General features: G+C 40.1%; 4 protein-coding genes across 12 annotated transcripts in view; 3 read left to right on the top strand and 1 right to left on the bottom strand.

Annotated features, from left to right (window-relative positions):
• The first annotated feature begins 3,330 nt into the window (after nucleotides 1-3,330).
• cln6a (CLN6 transmembrane ER protein a) lies at nucleotides 3,331-6,921 on the top strand. 3 transcript variants are annotated; one of them, XM_047042262.1, is made up of 7 exons: nucleotides 3,331-3,494; nucleotides 3,924-4,038; nucleotides 4,159-4,257; nucleotides 4,979-5,167; nucleotides 5,294-5,349; nucleotides 5,448-5,570; nucleotides 5,991-6,921. In XM_047042262.1, exons 1-7 carry the CDS (start codon nucleotides 3,436-3,438, stop codon nucleotides 6,259-6,261), a joined length of 912 nt encoding a protein of 303 aa, XP_046898218.1. In that variant the 5' UTR covers nucleotides 3,331-3,435; the 3' UTR covers nucleotides 6,262-6,921. The 3 variants fall into 3 exon arrangements, with proteins under 3 accessions (XP_046898218.1, XP_046898219.1, XP_046898220.1); XM_047042263.1 differs by having other exon boundaries at nucleotides 3,382-3,632; nucleotides 4,003-4,038; XM_047042264.1 differs by having other exon boundaries at nucleotides 3,398-3,494; nucleotides 4,003-4,038.
• Nucleotides 6,922-7,442: 521 nt separating this feature from the next.
• On the top strand, nucleotides 7,443-10,104 carry LOC124481958 (calmodulin-like protein 4). 3 transcript variants are annotated; one of them, XM_047042265.1, is made up of 5 exons: nucleotides 7,443-7,716; nucleotides 7,828-7,858; nucleotides 8,069-8,209; nucleotides 9,361-9,549; nucleotides 9,781-10,104. In XM_047042265.1, exons 1-5 carry the CDS (start codon nucleotides 7,714-7,716, stop codon nucleotides 9,876-9,878), a joined length of 462 nt encoding a protein of 153 aa, XP_046898221.1. In that variant the 5' UTR covers nucleotides 7,443-7,713; the 3' UTR covers nucleotides 9,879-10,104. The 3 variants fall into 3 exon arrangements, with proteins under 3 accessions (XP_046898221.1, XP_046898222.1, XP_046898223.1); XM_047042266.1 differs by having other exon boundaries at nucleotides 7,471-7,716; nucleotides 9,798-9,886; XM_047042267.1 differs by having other exon boundaries at nucleotides 7,474-7,670.
• A 705-nt stretch (nucleotides 10,105-10,809) lies between these two features.
• Nucleotides 10,810-12,618, bottom strand: rxfp3.3a2 (relaxin family peptide receptor 3.3a2). The gene has a single exon (XM_047042261.1). It carries the CDS (start codon nucleotides 12,505-12,507, stop codon nucleotides 11,272-11,274), a length of 1,236 nt encoding a protein of 411 aa, XP_046898217.1. The 5' UTR covers nucleotides 12,508-12,618; the 3' UTR covers nucleotides 10,810-11,271.
• Nucleotides 12,619-13,351: 733 nt separating this feature from the next.
• The window catches only part of LOC124481802 (A disintegrin and metalloproteinase with thrombospondin motifs 7), a 58,421-nt gene continuing 54,981 nt past the window's right edge, over nucleotides 13,352-16,791 (top strand). For 4 of the 5 annotated variants that reach the window (XM_047042044.1, XM_047042046.1, XM_047042045.1 and 1 more), the window contains exon 1: nucleotides 13,352-13,784. In XM_047042044.1, coding sequence (XP_046898000.1) covers nucleotides 13,658-13,784 — 127 coding nt within the window. In that variant the 5' untranslated portion in view covers nucleotides 13,352-13,657. The remainder of the gene's footprint in view (nucleotides 13,785-16,791) is intronic. The other variant, XM_047042047.1, reaches the window with a different exon arrangement.

Below are 16,791 nucleotides of genomic sequence, written 5' to 3' on the forward strand. Positions count from 1 at the left end.
TGGCCGATGCGGAGGCGTGAACCGTCCGACGCTCAGCGGCATTATGCCGCTTATACCATGGTCACTTGCCAACGTTTCTTTTTTACAAACATTAATTTATGTTTTCAGGCGTTATGCAATATAAATCGAACGTTTTCTTTTTCTTTAACGTTTACCAACTCTGATATTTCTACATCGCTCAGCTTATAGAACCACCACCGGTATTTCTTTGGTTGAGCTATTAGCCCTAGAGCTAACGTTATGCTACCAAGATTCAAAGGCAATTTGAAAAGTAAAATTTTACAAATAGGTTAAAATAAATATTGAAGTCACTCATTGTTGCAAATACAAGTTAGCTTATTAAAGTATGTAAATGGAGGCTTTGACTGCGTCCCTGTAATAGTTACTTATTTCAGACACGTTGTAGGTTCTATCAAATTATTTAACTGTTTCTGATTGGACGAGAGACGTTCCATGAGTTTAAATATCACAGAACAACCCAACTCTGACCAGTGTTGCCACATTGGGCGGGTTCCCGCCCAATTGGGCTGCTTTTGATAATGCTGGGCGGGGCAAAATAGCCTTGGGCGGGTTGATCAAATTTGGGCGGGTTTCGTTACAATTGGGCGCTTTTTTTAAAGACTGAAAACATTAAAACAAACTATTTGATTGGCATGTGTTACATCCGCTACTTTCAAACCTCCCCGGCAAATGTTTGGGAGATTTGATTCTTCCATCTATTAGCCAGTAAGCTAATTGGCTTGTTCAGTGACTGTAGGGACAATCATTTGGAGTGGGGCTTTGGAATCCATGGATACTGCGATATCAACAATACTGTAAATTCTAGCAATTCATTTTTGTGTTTGTGTATAAGGGATAGAGAGGAACAATCGCGAAGGGGAGAGAACAATCGGAACAAATACAGGAGGCCTAGTAGTGTTTCTGTGCTTGTTGAAAAAAAAAATAGAGAGCTATATACATTTTAAATAGGTTGGATTTTGGAGTTTAATTGTGGCTTAATCTAGCGTTACATGTCATGGCAGAATGTCATTACTTTATTGTGTTGAGCTAAAAACTTCAGGTGTAATGTTTTTTCTCATTCTGCTCTTAGTGATCTGTAAATTTAATCTCCGTTTTTGCAGATTAAAGCTTTGAATGTTTGTGGCGTATTTTCTATTGAACATGTCATGGTTTTACACGGCTTTCTGGAAAAGTAAGGATTTTGGCGGTTTTTTATAGAAGTGGGCGGGTTTTAAATTGTTATTGGGCGGAAAACTGTCAATCTAATCTGGCAACACGGACTCTGACTTTTCACAGCTAATAATAAATCACTCCGCGATGAAAGATTCGCGTTGATAGAATTACTTTCTTCTTACAAATCTTGATTTTATTTGGGGACAATGACATGGCTCGATAGCTGGCTAGTCTTGTTGTTAAACATACTGTCAAATTATAATTACTGTTTGGAGAAAATGTCAAGTTTGATGCGGTCATCTCACATCCATTTGCTATTCAACTCGCTGGACAGGCTGCGGCCGTACTGTAGCCTACAGTACTGTAGTACTAGTATGGCCGATACTTTGTTCGTGAAAATCTTGATATTGATTTTGGGACAGTAACACCCGTGGGAATATCCCTTACCAACCATTAACTCTATGTTACCAACCCACTCGCACTCGTTGGCTACTCGTTGCTTAAATATAGTACTACGATGTATCCAGCGCAATAGTCAAGAACGGTGAAAAGACAGTTTTGCTGCAATTACCCGTTGTCGGTTTTGTTAAGGGCTATTTTAGGTAAAGCGTACACCGCATCGTGAGCTGTAGGCATATCAAATGTGTTAGGTGTTTGGGGGATGGCGGGCTGTTTAGAAGCGAATTCCTACCCTGCACACCCATGTTCGAAGGACAATCTATACAGGGTTGTTAGTTACCCACAACCGAAAACATGTATTCCGTAAAAATTGAACTAATCTCAGTCGCAGTCCTAGCACATTTCATTTGGCGCCTTGGACAAGGGGCAACCTCCCCCCATATGACGTGACGCGGTTGGCGCCTTCTGCTGGTAGTGCGTTTGAATCTCAAGAATAGCGGGATGGTTAATTCAGGGCCGTAATCATAATAAATATTGGGGGGACACATCCCCCCCAATATTCAAATCTGGTCAAAATGTCCCCCCCAATATATTGATATAAAAATATAAATAAAATATTTAAAAAAATGTTAATATTCATAACTAATCGTAAAAGGTTTTTAAAGAGGGGACCTTCAGACTCCCCAGCAGATTTTGTCTCCCCCAATGTTGACTCCATGGCTACGGCCTTGGGTTAATTTAATTTGATCCACTTGGGAAATTGCCGCCCCTCTTCATGCCACCCAGGGCGCCTGCCCGGTTCGCCCTGCCCAAAACCACTACTGGTTAAACTACACCACCATTTCAATAAGAGGCTATATTTTGACACCTTTAGAGGCATGCTAGTTAATCACTTTTTAGGTCGCCTGCCTCTTCTTGAAACAAGGATGCCTCCTTGTGGACAAATTAAAGGAGACTACTTTGAAGGCCTGACTGGTGTTTGAAGTCACATTGAATGTTACATAGGCTAAACTCTAAAATGAGTATAGGCTCATTTTAGAGCTCAAGGGGTCTCTGATTAATTTGATTCGTTTCAGATATAGCAGCCAAGGCCAGTGTGTGTTGTCTACTGTCTAATGAGGTGGTTTCACAATCAGATGACGCCTGTAAAGGGATATCCAAAACGTTAGAGCCATTTCCGTGACGAACCTGATGGCATGATGGCATGCAACGCGTCAAAACGCCCAGTGTATCGAGTGCAGGCCTACACTCCAGCACAGCATGTGGCAGTAATGTACCAATAATGTGAAGGCCACACTATTTTAAACATCCCTAGTTAAAGAAAGACGTGACAGAGGTGACGAAGGAAGCTGAAAACGATGGGATGATATGGGTAGGTTTACATTTAGTCATTTAGCAGACACTCTTATCCAGAGCAATTTACAGTAAATCAAGGGACATCCTCCCCTAGGCAAGTATGGTGAAGTGCCTTGCCCAAGGACACAATGTAATTTGGCACGGCGGGGAATCGGTCCGGCAACCTTCGGATTACTAGTCCGACTCCCTCGACGCTCAGCCATCTGACATCTGGTTTAAATGTCATTCGTGAACTATTTGGCTCTACATATAGCCTAGACTATAGGCTAAATATGTATTTATATGATGGGAGTTTTTTTAAATAAAGACGGTTGTAGATGAGAATAGTGTAGATAGACCATGACTGGCGTTACACTCCAGTACAGTAGGTGGCGGTAGATGCAATTTAAAGTTGGAATACGATCCGCCAACCAAAACTCAAGAACAAAGTTGTGACAGGAAGAAAAAGGAGGATTAACGATTTGAAGTTGTGCTTGACAGTCTTTATGCAACTGGAATTGAAAAATAATGCAGACGGTTGTACGAAAAAGACGAACCAGTACAGCACAACCAACATCAAACCCTAGGTTTGGATATTTAACATATAAATTATATTAATCACTGGTTGAACTACACTTTGTTGAATGTAGGCTGTGCCCGGTTCCCGAACTAGTCTGCACAGACATGCCACAAAGCGAATTAGAAAACATCCGGATTCCATTCAAGTAAGACCCGAGTAGGATAGCAAAAACGAATAAAAAATAACCACGAATGCATAGTTATAACTATGCATACGCCTACATGAAAAAATTACAAACATTTCTGCCAGCCTTGCATACTAACCGATTTTAAAGGAGTCACCAATTTATAAAGATAATTTGGTGGTTTATCTTGTGCCCAGTTTACAGAAAAATTCCAATATAAAGTGGCTAATGGAATATCATTTTAAATACCCACGTTTGTGGTATCGCTCAAAGCTCACTGTTGTAGTCCATCACGTGTCTCTTCTTCAACAGCATATCGGGGGCAAAGGAAAAATGGGCATCGAACAAAAAAAACTTCCACTTTGACATATGGTTCTGCCTGATGTTACAGAACTGGGTACTGGACTTCGGAAGGCCTATTGTTATGGTATGATCACTTATCTTGTTTCTGTTCCCAGTTGATGTGGTGTGTATTGATTGACCATAGATGGTTGTAACAACAATAATGGTAACCAGAGTGTGTAACGTCTTTGTATGTTATCTTTAGATTATCCTTCCTCTGGAGTGGTTTCCCCTAAACAAGCCTAGTGCTGGGGACTACTTTCATATGGCTTACAATGTCTTAACACCCTTCCTACTATTAAAGGTACAGTAAGACAAGGTCTATGTGTGTTTGTGTTTGGTAAAAGGACATGCCTTTGTTTTGTGTGGCTGAAATATAAAGAACAAGTCTTAACATGACTGGAGCACATTGATGGGTCACAATCATGAGGATAACCAACCAGACCAACACCAAAAACTCAGTGAGATTAACTGATCCTAAATGGCACAGCTTAAAGATGGTTCACAGTTCACACTTAACTAAAGCATTATTATATATTATAATAATTATTCAGTATAGTTTAAGATGTTTTCTGTATTCTGACTATCTCCTGACCTGCGAACTTGTGGAATACAGAAAATGATTAACTCCCTCAAGTTCTTAACAGGAATGAAAAGTCAAGTGACGAGGTGAAAATACCCCCGCTTTGTTCTCGTGACCAGGGAGTGGGGTGTATCCATTTCACAGGTCATAAAATGGACAATGAGGCTCATTTACTACTGTAATTATTTCCCTAGCCTATGTCCTGGAGCCTGGTTGTTTTTGGAGTTAGGTCAGGTCATTTAGAACTCATAAACAGCTACTATGGGGAAAAGAACACTATCTGTGACTTACACAATTAATGTATGATTTACTGATTGGAATAAATAAATGAATGTGCTTTCTAGTGTGTGAAATATGTACCAGTGTTTTTTAGCCCCTATCCTGTGATTATAGGGTTAGGGTTAGCACTCTGCACTTACACACTTAAATTTCCTCGCGCCAGCTGATAGAGCGCAGCCCCAGGTCTCTCCCACGATCGGCAGTTTACCTCTGCATCATCACATTTGTCATGGGCGCCAGCATCCACCTGGTGGGAGACTCCATCAACCATCGCCTCATCCTGAGTGGCTACAAGCTTCACCTGTCAGTCAGGGAGAACCCCATCATAAAAGATCTCAAACCCACGTCGTTGGTAGGTTTCAACAAGTTTTAGTGGAGGTTTTGTGCATTTATATACATTTCTCTGACTTAATGTTTAGTACGCATCATTTATTTTAGGTATTTTGTCACTTGCCTTTTTATGTTTTCTGTCTTTTAGATTGATTGTTTTGAACTGCTTTATTATTACGATGAACAGCTGGGACATTTAATGTGGTATGTGGATGAAACTATTTTGGTGTCACATATGATAGAAGTATATTTTGGTTGTCTTATAAAATAAATACAAAACTGCTTTCTGCTCCTTCCTGTAGGTACATTCCTTTTTTCCTTATACTGTTCCTATACTTCACTGGTTGCTTCACTCAAATCAAAGAGGAGAAGAAAATGCCTTTGTCTGGCTGGCTGTTACTCTGGCCCAGTGCTCTCTACTATTGGTCAGTTTCCTCCTCACATCCTCCTTTGCCTCTACTCCATCATCACAAACTTCACAATCATAGAATGTTTTTTACTACACCATTGGGTTTTGAATCCCTTAACTGTAAACTTGACAGTTATTCAGTTCTTTAATAATACTGAAAAAATAGTACCGTGGTACCAGCTTTGTGTTGACTTCTATGTGTATACATACAGTATCATCATATTTCTTAAGTAAATGCATCAAAATGGCATAGAAAAAATCTGATAGATGTAGCTGATCTCTAGTTTGAAGGCCCCTTTCTCTGCATCAGCTCAAATGGTGATAACTCAGCATTGAGGATGCCAATAAATACTATTTGGCTCCCTTTTGAAAAGCATCTTAGCTTCTTATCGTCCTCACATCCGTCCGTCATTAATCCATCCTTTAATCCCATCAGGTATTTGGTTACAGAGGGCCAGATCTTTGAACTTTTCCTTCTCAGCTTCCTTGCCATGGGTGCTTTGGTGGTGCACCGATGGCGAAAAGGCTCAAACTTGGACAGCAATGGAGAGTTTCTGTTTTACAGTTTCTTTCTTACCATGGGCCTGGTGGTAGTATGGGTAACCTACCTGTGGAATGACCCAGTGTTACGCAAGAAGTACCCTGGGCTCATCTATGTTCCAGAACCCTGGTCTTACTACACTCTATACATTAAGGACAACCATTGAAGAAAGGAAGGAAGCCTGTGAGCTTTTTTTTATGATCTGCCTGTTTCAGGGAGTATGATAACCACTGGCCTCGGTGCTATATTATGTACTATTTGGTTTTATGATATTTCATTTTAAGATGATTAAGTGAAATGTTTTCAGCACATTAAGTAAAAAATTGAAACGGCTAAAGTAGATAATTCATTGTAGACCTAATGGCTGTCTTCCTCTCTCTTCACAACGATCAAATGGTAAAAACGGTTAGGGTACACAATTATTATGTCATCTTATTTCTACGTATTAAATGTAGAAGTGGTCGTTATAAAGAATATGGGTCAAGTCTGCTAATGTTGATGTTCACATCCTTTTTCATTCCAGTTGCACTGTTTAATTGCAAGTGGAATCTGACTTGACCATCACTGAATTGTATCTGGCCTTTTTGTCACAACGTGCTTTACTGTTACCTGAGATTCAACCCAAACCCAGTGTTATTTTGTTATTGTTTTTGACTAGCTATATGCCATGAGTGGTCAACAAGGTAGTCTATTCCAGTGTTGCTGTAAAATGTCCTGTTGCACTCGAAAGACATGCAAAGGTCAGATATACTTGAACATATGCATATTCAAGGGATCAAAGTTTTTTTGTGTTATGTTTTATAATAATAAAAAAAAATGCCACTTTTGTGTCTTGGTTTTTGTGAATTTAATAACTAATATCTAACCCATTCATAGATCATTAGAGTACATCTAGTGACAATGTCACAAATTGCAAATACCTCAAAATTAACTCTGTAGTCAGTATATTGAGCCCATGAACCCAGCCTGTAAGGTGCTAACAGTACAAACTGGCAGCTGTGGTGTAATGATCTGGGGACTGTTTTCAGGTACCTGGTTACTAGCGGAGCAATGTTTCAATGGGACAGCATATTCGAACATTGTTGCTGCTAAAATGAATACCCTCCTGGCAATAGTTTACCTTTCATGAATAAGTCTAGTACAATAATGCGCCATAAAGCAAAGAATGTAGAAAGTTTAATTTACTTCAGTTGAAATGCACATTCCCAGACAAAATGCTTTGGATGAGATGGAGTGGGCTGTTCACAGCATGAATGTACTGCTGCCCAATCTGTAGCAACCTCGTTATGCTGTCACATCAGCACTGACAATCAACTCCTTGGAATGTTTCAGATACTTTGTAGAACCAGTTCTGCAGACTTTGCCTGTCCTGGAAGCAAAGATGGTCAGGAGCTGATAACATATATACTATGAAAAACACTTGTGTGCCACGTCCCTCTTATTTTGGATGTCATAAGACCATAAATGGCTGGTTTTATTGGAGCGTAATATGGCACTGGGAATGCTGTAATGTGTTTTCCACAGCAACAGCCATTAGATTACACATTCAGGAGGTGGACTTTGGAATCTGCATAGGTGAGTCACATCATTACAGGAAGCGAGAGACACAGCTCAAGACATGGTAAGAGAATTGTACGATTATCAATGTGATTTTCACTGTGAAGAAACAATAATAATAAGAAATAATAATATTGTCTTGTGAAATTGTGTCCAAATTGTGTCTATTTTGCAGGCTAAATTCCTCACACAAACTCAAATTAATGGTGAGATGTGTTTTGTTGCATGTTCCTTTCACTTTGGGTATTTGTGGACTATGTTAAGTAACAACAACTTTAAAATAGAATATCCAGTATTGTAGTCCTTAATAATAAATTATTTGTATAAAGATTTATAAAACACTGAATATCTAATAAACTCTGAACACCTCAATCATACACAGTAATAATGTAGTGTGCTATCCACCCTCCTAACAGAGTTCAAGGAATGTTTTTCCTTGTATGACAAGAAGCGTAAGGGAAAAATAGAAGTCAAGGACCTGATCACAGTAATGCGGTGTCTGGGCACCAGTCCGACCTTCAGCGAGGTGGGGCGACATTTACAGGTCCACAAGATAGGTAGGTATTCATTGTTTCGAACAATATATGCCCCTGCACTGCATATGGGAACATCTCAACACTTTGAAATACTCTTCTCATATTAAGCTATTGAAACTAACATAAATAGGGGATACAAAAAATGATGACTGTGTTCAATATCTGTCCATTATTACCAAATGTGTGAGGTATAGGTTAAGGCTTTGCAATGTGCTATCTTAAGCCTTAAGGCAAAGGTTAGAATTAACACAGTAATTGTTCACAATAAAGCGTGACTGTCAAGTTTAGATAACTACCTTATCAGGTAGTATTCCAGGGTGGAAGCACAAAATGCAACTCTGAGGAACACCTAAAAGAACCAGTTGTTTATCTTAATCAACAAAGACCATTTAGCCTACCCCCAAGATGTCCATCAAAATCTATTTTTCATTTTGTCTGACTTTCCATCCAGTTCTGAGGGTTCTATGGCTGATGACTTTATAAGTAAATCTCAATTTTAAAAAATTGCTTCAGAAGGTGGAAGGAACAAATGAAAATCTAAAGCAATCCGCACATTTACAAAACCACTTGAATTGGCAAAGTATGGCAAATTGAAATTAGGCTAATTCCCGTCCATTATTTTCACAGTGCACAGGACCTATGAGTTGTTTTGGAATTGGTCACATGTTGGTTTATCATTTTCTCTGCGTGAATGCATCATGGAAAATGTGGCCATTGAGAAAAACAAGATTAGTGCAATTACATAGGCCATTTATATTGAAAGAAAACATGTATTTAATGTCTCTCAGATGCTCATAATTGTTAAATAATATAAAATAAATTGGGAGAAGGGCTTTAGAATATACAATGTCCACTTTCCAAGTAAGTGCAATTTAACGAAACCTACCATGTCCTCCTAAGCACTTTTCTCCATCAGTCTCTGGCCCATTTTAGCACACCTTCATTTCGTGGATGGTTTGTCTGCTAAACCCTAACTCAACTTTGGGGCTTTTGAAGAAAGACCTTTAACACATATACCACTTTGTATTATAGTTATTGTGGCATTAATGTGCAGAGGCTCAACTTGAATGAACAATGATGTGTTATGTCCAAATAGGTTGAGTATATTGACTGATCCTCCACCATCAAAAAGCATCCTAATTCCACAAGTGGTTACTCTTGTCCTTCCCCAGATAAGAAAGGTGAAGTGGACTTCTCCACCTTCCTCACCATGATGCACAGGCAGATCCAGCAGGAGGACCCCAAGGCAGAGATCCTGGAGGCCATGAGGATGACAGATAAACAGAACAAGGGCTATATCCAAGCCACTGAGCTACGATCCAAGCTCACTAAGCTTGGAGAGAAGCTAACAGATAAAGAGGGTAAATATAATTTTATGAAGCCAGAACGTTATTATTCTTTTTTGTGTGGAAATTGAGAATGAAAGCATCTTTACTGGAGTTCTCTACTTACCTGGCTAGGCAATCTACTTCCTGAAATGTGATAGAACACGCTCCCAGGGGTCATTTTCTACAATACTGAATGTATGGACATGAAATGGACATTAGCCTATTTGATGTTGCTAATTATGTTTTCTTTGCTGTTCTTATCAGTTGATGATCTTTTCAAGGAGGCCAATGTCAAGTTTAATGGAAAGGTGCACTACGAGGAGTTCACCAGGATGGTGACTCTACCGCCAGTTGACTATTGAGAGCAGATATGATTTGCACCTGTTAATCATCATGGGGACACTAGCAACGATGGAGTTTTATAGTCCATTCACTGGTCATCTATTAGTATGGAACCATCCATCAACTAAAATGTGTGCATGCAGTATTTATGACCTTATTTTCGGAGGGGGTGTTCTGGGATACAATTATTGTTAATGTATTAACTCTGTTTTGATACAAACAATTTATAAAATGTAACTTAAATAATGGGTTTTGTTTTGATTTATTATTATCTACAGATGTAGGCATATTTGTTTCATGAAAGTAATTGCACTGAAAACTATTTCGGCTTAACATGAATATACTCATACAAGATTGCAACTTTATCTGGACTGTGCATAAATGTGCAGATTAACTGAGTGTACGTACAACTTCTACTCCTCTCTGTTTTGATTTATTACACACACAACTGGATCGTGTGCTCAGAGCTGCATGCGGGTGTTGAATTGGAACTGGTACATTTTCATTTAGATTGCTTAAATCCTGGAAAAGCCAGTGTTTTGTCAGTTCAGTCTTCATCAAGGACAACAGGCATATAGGATGGTAATTATCCAACAGAATAATACCTCCTCCAAATTATTAATAAAGATGATGTAGCCTATGTTAAACTGAAACCACTGATTGATAAAGAAACACACCCACTTGTGATCAAATAAATCAAAATAAAATAAAACAATTCATAGATGTTTCTCCGCATTGCTATAACTTTCCCATTCCCAATATTGTCTTTTGCGTCATTGTGGCACATGAAACATCAGTCATCACAAAGGCTAGTTACAAAGGCGCATTAAAGTTGGCTGCACAGTAACACCAAACTCAAATGAATAAAGTCTTTATTACAGTAAGTTCACATTACAGACATAGTATTTTATTTTTTACATGCCTACTATCTGCATTCAAATATGGTAGGCTACTATGTTTCAAACAATAGCCTATACCACAAAATTAACACCTAAAACCTAAGCTTCCATAAAATTATGGGTCAGTGATATTGACCAAACGGGTTATTATCGTTAACATTTTGCAAGAGACTTGATGTACCTTTAACATTAAAAGTTTTTTTGCGCTGGAGAATAATTCAACCCATTAGGTAGCCTAGTTTACTTAGACGTGTAAAGGTAACCAGAAATCATTAGATCCAGATTACGCGGCTCTGACAATACACATGCCACAAAATATGTGCATTTAATGCACTTTTAATTTAAAAGTATTTGACATCAACATTCACTTTGCTCAACTGAATTGCTTGCGAATAACCTATTGGCAATTTATGATGTGGTTTAGAACGTTCAACGTGTGGCACAAATACAGGTCCCAGTTCATGCGCATCGTGCTTTTCCGTTAATGTTCATTGAAATCGCGCTTGAATCACCTTTAGATGTGCGGGATGATGTTGGAGGCGGATAAGCCTTTTCTGTCAATAATGGAAAGTCGACATTGTTCTGCATCTATGACGTTTAAAGCGATAACCCCTTGGGTGCCATCGCACGGCGGGTTAAAGGAACCCGAGAACGTGCGTATCGCGCAGACCTTAGAGGTAGCTGGAGACGAAATTTTCCAAAACAAGTCCTTGAGCATCTTTCTAAACTCCCGTCGCATGAGACAATATAGTACTGGGTTCAAACAGCTGTTGGCGTGCGCAAGGCACACAGTCACAGGGAATACATAGGTGTGAACCATGTAATAAGACTTGTCCCAATAAACTGCGTTGAATTTGACCAAGACGCCCCAGAAGGTGATGGCATGGTTTGGCATCCAGCACAAGAAGAAGGATAGAACCACGATGGTGACGGATTTGGTCACTCTCGATCTCCGCTTTGGGTTATTGTTGTTATTCATGCTTCGCAAACGGATGAACCGTAGGAGCATCAGATAGCAAATACAAACAATTAGCATGGGTATGATGAAGGCTATGATAATTTTCTGAATGTGGTAGAGCGCTAGCCAGTCGTGGCCCTCTGGGAACCGGAGAAGGCAGAGTTTCTCTCCAGCTACAACAGTCACAGCAGAGAAAATTGTCGTTGGCGCTGTGGCGACAGTTGCCGAGACCCACAATACCGCACAGATCCATTTGACTGAACATGATCTCTGTCTGACTCGGCTCTTCAGGGCAGAGGCGACAGAACAGTATCGAGTCACACTCATTGCAGTCAAGAAGAAAACACTTGCATACATGTTCATAACGGTGACCGATAGAATGATTTTGCACATGGCGTCTCCAAATGGCCAGCTGAAATCAAGCGCAGTGTCCACTGCCCAGAACGGTAGTGTCAAAACAAACTGAAAGTCCGTTACAGCCAAGTTGATAATGAAAAAGTTAATACTTGACTTCTTTCGACCCTGTCTTAACCTCATGAGGAAAAATACTAAGAGGTTGCCCACTAAGCCTACTGCGCACACCACAGAGTACACAACAGAAATAACTATCCTAAGAATAGGGGTGCCATCTGCGGTCACATCAATATCCTCAAGACTGCCGAATTTGTCCTCGTCCAAAGAAGTCATGTTCAGTATCCCGCTCCCATTGTGGTTGAGGATCTCGCCCATCTTCACTGATAGGTAAACGACAACAGGTGCTTCGACTAGCACTTGGTCGTTGACCGATGGCATATCAAAGTCAGCATTCAGTCTTCCCAACTCATGCGACACCAGTTATCATGTTCAGTTGTATCATTTAAGTAAAGAACTTATAGTCTAATTTCGTGTCGTAATTTTGGAAGGTTTCGTCTCTAAAACAGGAGACTGAAAACGCAATGAGCGCTGGATTAGGGTTTTATACAAGGGCGCGTTCGGAGTGCCCTCCCCCGCAAAGTAAGGATTGGTTTACAGAGAATTGACGTTTTGGAGAGGACTGTGGGTAAACGGTTATGTGAAAAATGGTAAGGCACACATCTCAACTGCAAGAAACGTCATTACAAATAGCAACATGATTAAAAATCAGTATCCAAGGCTGCGCTAAAGAGGTGTATTCTTTCTTTTTTGTCTTAAATGTGGGAGTAGCTGCGGTAAATCTCGTCTGTCTATAACAACATCCATGGAAGTGATGACGATATCTCCTGGTGAAATGTATCTTCCGCTAGAGGGAGCAACAGATTGGGCACTCCCTCCTGCACCTATAGTTATTAACCTAAGCGTGCTTTGACTGATGCACCTACTAATTATGGCGTGTAGTTCTTACAAACAAGATAATATTGTCAATGTCTAGATTAAACACATAACCTTGATGAGGATTTTCCGATATAAAATGGGGTTGAAAGCCGCAGTAGCTCGTCTAAAATATGCAACATTATTGACATTGTTAGTACATGTGTTTTAATTCCAACATACAACCCAAGAAAGCTAATTTTGTTGAATTTTCCCAGACTCATAAAGAGACTTTTACATTGTTTTCTGAAGTCAACCCTCCCACTGTTTTAGAGGGCGGTTCTTCAACTAAGTTTGGCTTTGTTAAAAAGTTCCGAGCTGTCATGGGCTGCTTGAAAAGACCGATGGATGGAAGAGGGGACAGAGTCTAGTCAGCAAATAACTCAACCTGGTTAACATTCTTGGAATGCAAAAGACGCAATTGACAAGCTGTGCACAAGGGAGAACAATGTCTCAAACTAATGAAGTTTGGTTGGGTAGTCACCATTTCTCGTAATGTTTATATTTATGGTGGCCGAAGGACAGTAATTTATTGCACATGGAAAGTATTTAGAAAAATTAGTTTTTTCTTGGGGAAGGAATAGGTAAATGTTTCGTTTACTATCGTTCCAGCAAGATGACTTACTTCCACCGCGGCCTTCAAGCTCGTGCACAAACTCCATCTCCTATTCACTTTTTTGTCGCAGCGTTTTTTTTGTCGGTCATTGAAAACAATCCAAGTTTGGGATTTAACCAAGAGGCTGGTAAGTCAACGTTGTGAAATTCATATTCTAATTCCTCGGCTTTAGTTTTTGTGGAAGATGTTGAGGTTTGCCTTTTGTGGTTCGGGAACAAAGCTGAGCTGTTGTACAGCCTCTTCTACGGTGCATTCAATATGTTCAAATTTACTGTAGCTAATGTTTAAGATTGGAGTAATTATTTCTCAACAATGTTTTTTTGGATACGTTGTCGATACTGTAGGCTAGGTCGTTGTCTCTAACATCATATTATATGTTATATGAGACATGCAGTAGTATTTTGTGACTGTCAGGCTACCAGTCAAGAGAAGGCACATCACTGAGGCCTTAGGTAGTTGTTGATAGTCATGTATCACGCCTGAACAGCCCAATTACACACACGGGATTATGAGAATGACATGTTTCACCTAGGCTAGTTTATTGTGTTGTGAGAATCAAACAACAGGAAACATACGCCCTTCTGTAATATCGATTGACTCAACTCCCATCTGTATTCAACATGAGCACACCACCGGCATGACCACAATCATGAAATAATAAGTTACACGACCTGCATCCTTTTAACAAAGAGTATGACAATGAGAAATGCAGCTACTTTAATGCATACACACATTTGAAGCTTGATTGTATGCAAGGACCCATGTATTTAGAAGGAGTTTTAACTTCTTGCTCATTGTCTCATTTAGGAAGGGTTTGTATAATTTTTTTCAGGAAAATTCAACATAAGAGTACATTACAGCTTTCAGAGGTTTCACTGGGTATATAATTTCTGACTGTAATTCCCAGATTCTCCCTCATTAGTTTGAGCGCAAAGCCAAATCAGTCTTCTACTTTTGGCCTCTGCGCCATACTTTCTTGACAGACAACCGGATTATTTAAAAGAGAGGATTTGTAAAAATCTTAATGCACAAGATTCAAACTCTTATCACTTTTTAGTGAGTAAACCAGCTTATTAGTCCCTCTATCCGGCCCAGCCCCATTCGATGTAGCATATGAGCTCTTTTAAAAATGTCTCCACAGTCTAGAGATGTACCCTCGGGATAGGTGGCACGGCTCCTACAAAACCAACCATAGCAAGTGTTTTTGGAGAGGCAAAACTATGTTCCATGTGTTTATTTTGGGTTGAAGGGGTTTTGGGTCACGAAGAAGACTGCATAGCACAACATTGACACAATGGCACCCCGACAGGAACCATGAAACAACTCCTACACATCCTTGTAGAAAAGTACCCCTGTCCAGAATGTCCAGCATGAAAGTAAACAAAGTGACAATAAACTGTACATCGTAGGCTGTGTTGTAATTTGCCTGCAAGGGTTTATATGTGCTTCTGTATGGACAAAGTGAAATGTATGCAAGTGTGTGTTGATGCACATGTATTTGTGTAGAAAGAGAGATGACTCATCTTAGCACAGCAAGATGTGCATGTGTGTTTGCTCATTAAAAACATCTGACTCGCACTGCACTCAAAAGTGAGCTGAATACTGAATGATACCAGAGAAAGTTGAAATGCGCTTTGGAATGACTTTCATGGATTGCAAATACACTCACAACCCCCACAGAGAAGTGGCAGAGATACACAGGCATTTTCTAGTGGCTGAAGTGGCTTTTTGTGTGTATTTGCATGAAAGTGCTGTGTTTAGTCATATGAATGACTGCCTCTGTAGATTACCAGTCCCAAAATTCTTTCCAGTCCTTCAACACTATTGTTTGTGTGTGAGTCTGCGTGCCTGCGTGAGTGCATGCAAATAGCTGTATTCAATGCCTGTATTATTGTGGGTCTGGTAAATGTGTATCAAGAGTTTCCATTTCTGTCAGTGGAAGGATACATCGCTTGTGCGTACATACATACATAGCTATGTGTGTGAACTGACTCGCTGCGCTAGCTCTGTGGACCCCTTCCTCTCTTTGTTAAAGCTTGTGCTGCTGCAATCACACTTGTTGCCATGACAATGACTCTCGCCGGGTCAAGATGAGCATACAAAGAGTAGGGGCTGACAACTGTGACCAAACATGAGATGTTCATGCCAACCATGCATTTGCATGTGCACAGTGCATTTCGATTGACTTACTGTCAATATTCCCAGCTGAGATACTGGCACAGGATCTCAAGCCAAATGTATCAGAGCTGGAAAACCTGCAGGGTATGCAAAGTTTTTGGAACGTGTATTCCCTATTTTGTTTTTGAGATCTGTTTAGATGCATTGTCCAACCCTTGTATTAATCTCTAATGGTGGTTTGTGTGTGCACACCAGGGGCCACACTACTGAGATCTGTGCCATGTGAAATACCTCCTCAGTAATGGCTCAATAGTGTAATTGCACATTTGTCTGAGCTTCCCATGGTAGTGTAGATACTAGGTATATGATGATGTCCAGATGGTTTTGTCTATAGGTGCGTTCGACATGGACTGCGGCTGCATGAAACGACCGGCGAGAGTAGATGCTTGCAGTCGGGGAGGGGTTAAAAATGCCTCCTTAAAGTCGGACATTCCTGCTTATCGTGGTTTGCTGCGTTGACGTCAGTCATGGCCGATCAAGCGCTGATGCTTACTTTACTTTATTTATAATTAAACTTAGTCTTTCCGTTAGTGAAGAGGCGGTCTAAAACACTTTCTTCAACACATTTTTTAATTTAATGAAACAGTTTGGTCCGGATTTGAGCATTGACGAAATTGAAGGCGTCAGAATAATGACAAAACACGCGTAAAAGTTGTTGTGTGTGAGTCTGGCCAATCATGAAATAACTTTGTCGTCATTAGAACCCGTGCAGTTGCTCTTGAGAAAATGCGCTCGGCTACACAGCCGGTAGTTCTCGAATCGATCTCACGGTACTTTGATGGCTACGTCACAGTGACCTAGCCTCGGTGCCGTCTCAAATCGGACAAAAAGTCTAACCAGAATTCACTGCTTCAAGTCAGCTGTCTGCAGCTGGCTGCAGCGCTGCATGAAGTCAGTCCATGTCGAACGCACCTTATACTTCTCTCATGCTTGTTTATAAACTCAGTCAATTAGTG

This window comes from Hypomesus transpacificus, chromosome 19 (assembly GCF_021917145.1).
Source record: "Hypomesus transpacificus isolate Combined female chromosome 19, fHypTra1, whole genome shotgun sequence".
Classification (NCBI taxonomy): domain Eukaryota; kingdom Metazoa; phylum Chordata; class Actinopteri; order Osmeriformes; family Osmeridae; genus Hypomesus; species Hypomesus transpacificus.

Excerpts from the sequence above, each read along its gene's own strand:
- rxfp3.3a2 (XM_047042261.1), bottom strand. The coding sequence starts at position 12,507 with ATGCCATCGGTCAACGACCAAGTGCTAGTCGAAGCACCTGTTGTCGTT.
- cln6a (XM_047042262.1), top strand. The coding sequence starts at position 3,436 with ATGCAGACGGTTGTACGAAAAAGACGAACCAGTACAGCACAACCAACA. Across the intron at positions 5,350-5,447 it reads CAGCTGGGACATTTAATGTG|GTACATTCCTTTTTTCCTTA; the intron begins GTATGTGGATGA and ends TCCTTCCTGTAG. Across the intron at positions 5,571-5,990 it reads CCCAGTGCTCTCTACTATTG|GTATTTGGTTACAGAGGGCC; the intron begins GTCAGTTTCCTC and ends TAATCCCATCAG.
- LOC124481958 (XM_047042265.1), top strand. Across the intron at positions 7,859-8,068 it reads CACACAAACTCAAATTAATG|AGTTCAAGGAATGTTTTTCC; the intron begins GTGAGATGTGTT and ends CCCTCCTAACAG. Across the intron at positions 9,550-9,780 it reads GAAGCTAACAGATAAAGAGG|TTGATGATCTTTTCAAGGAG; the intron begins GTAAATATAATT and ends TGTTCTTATCAG.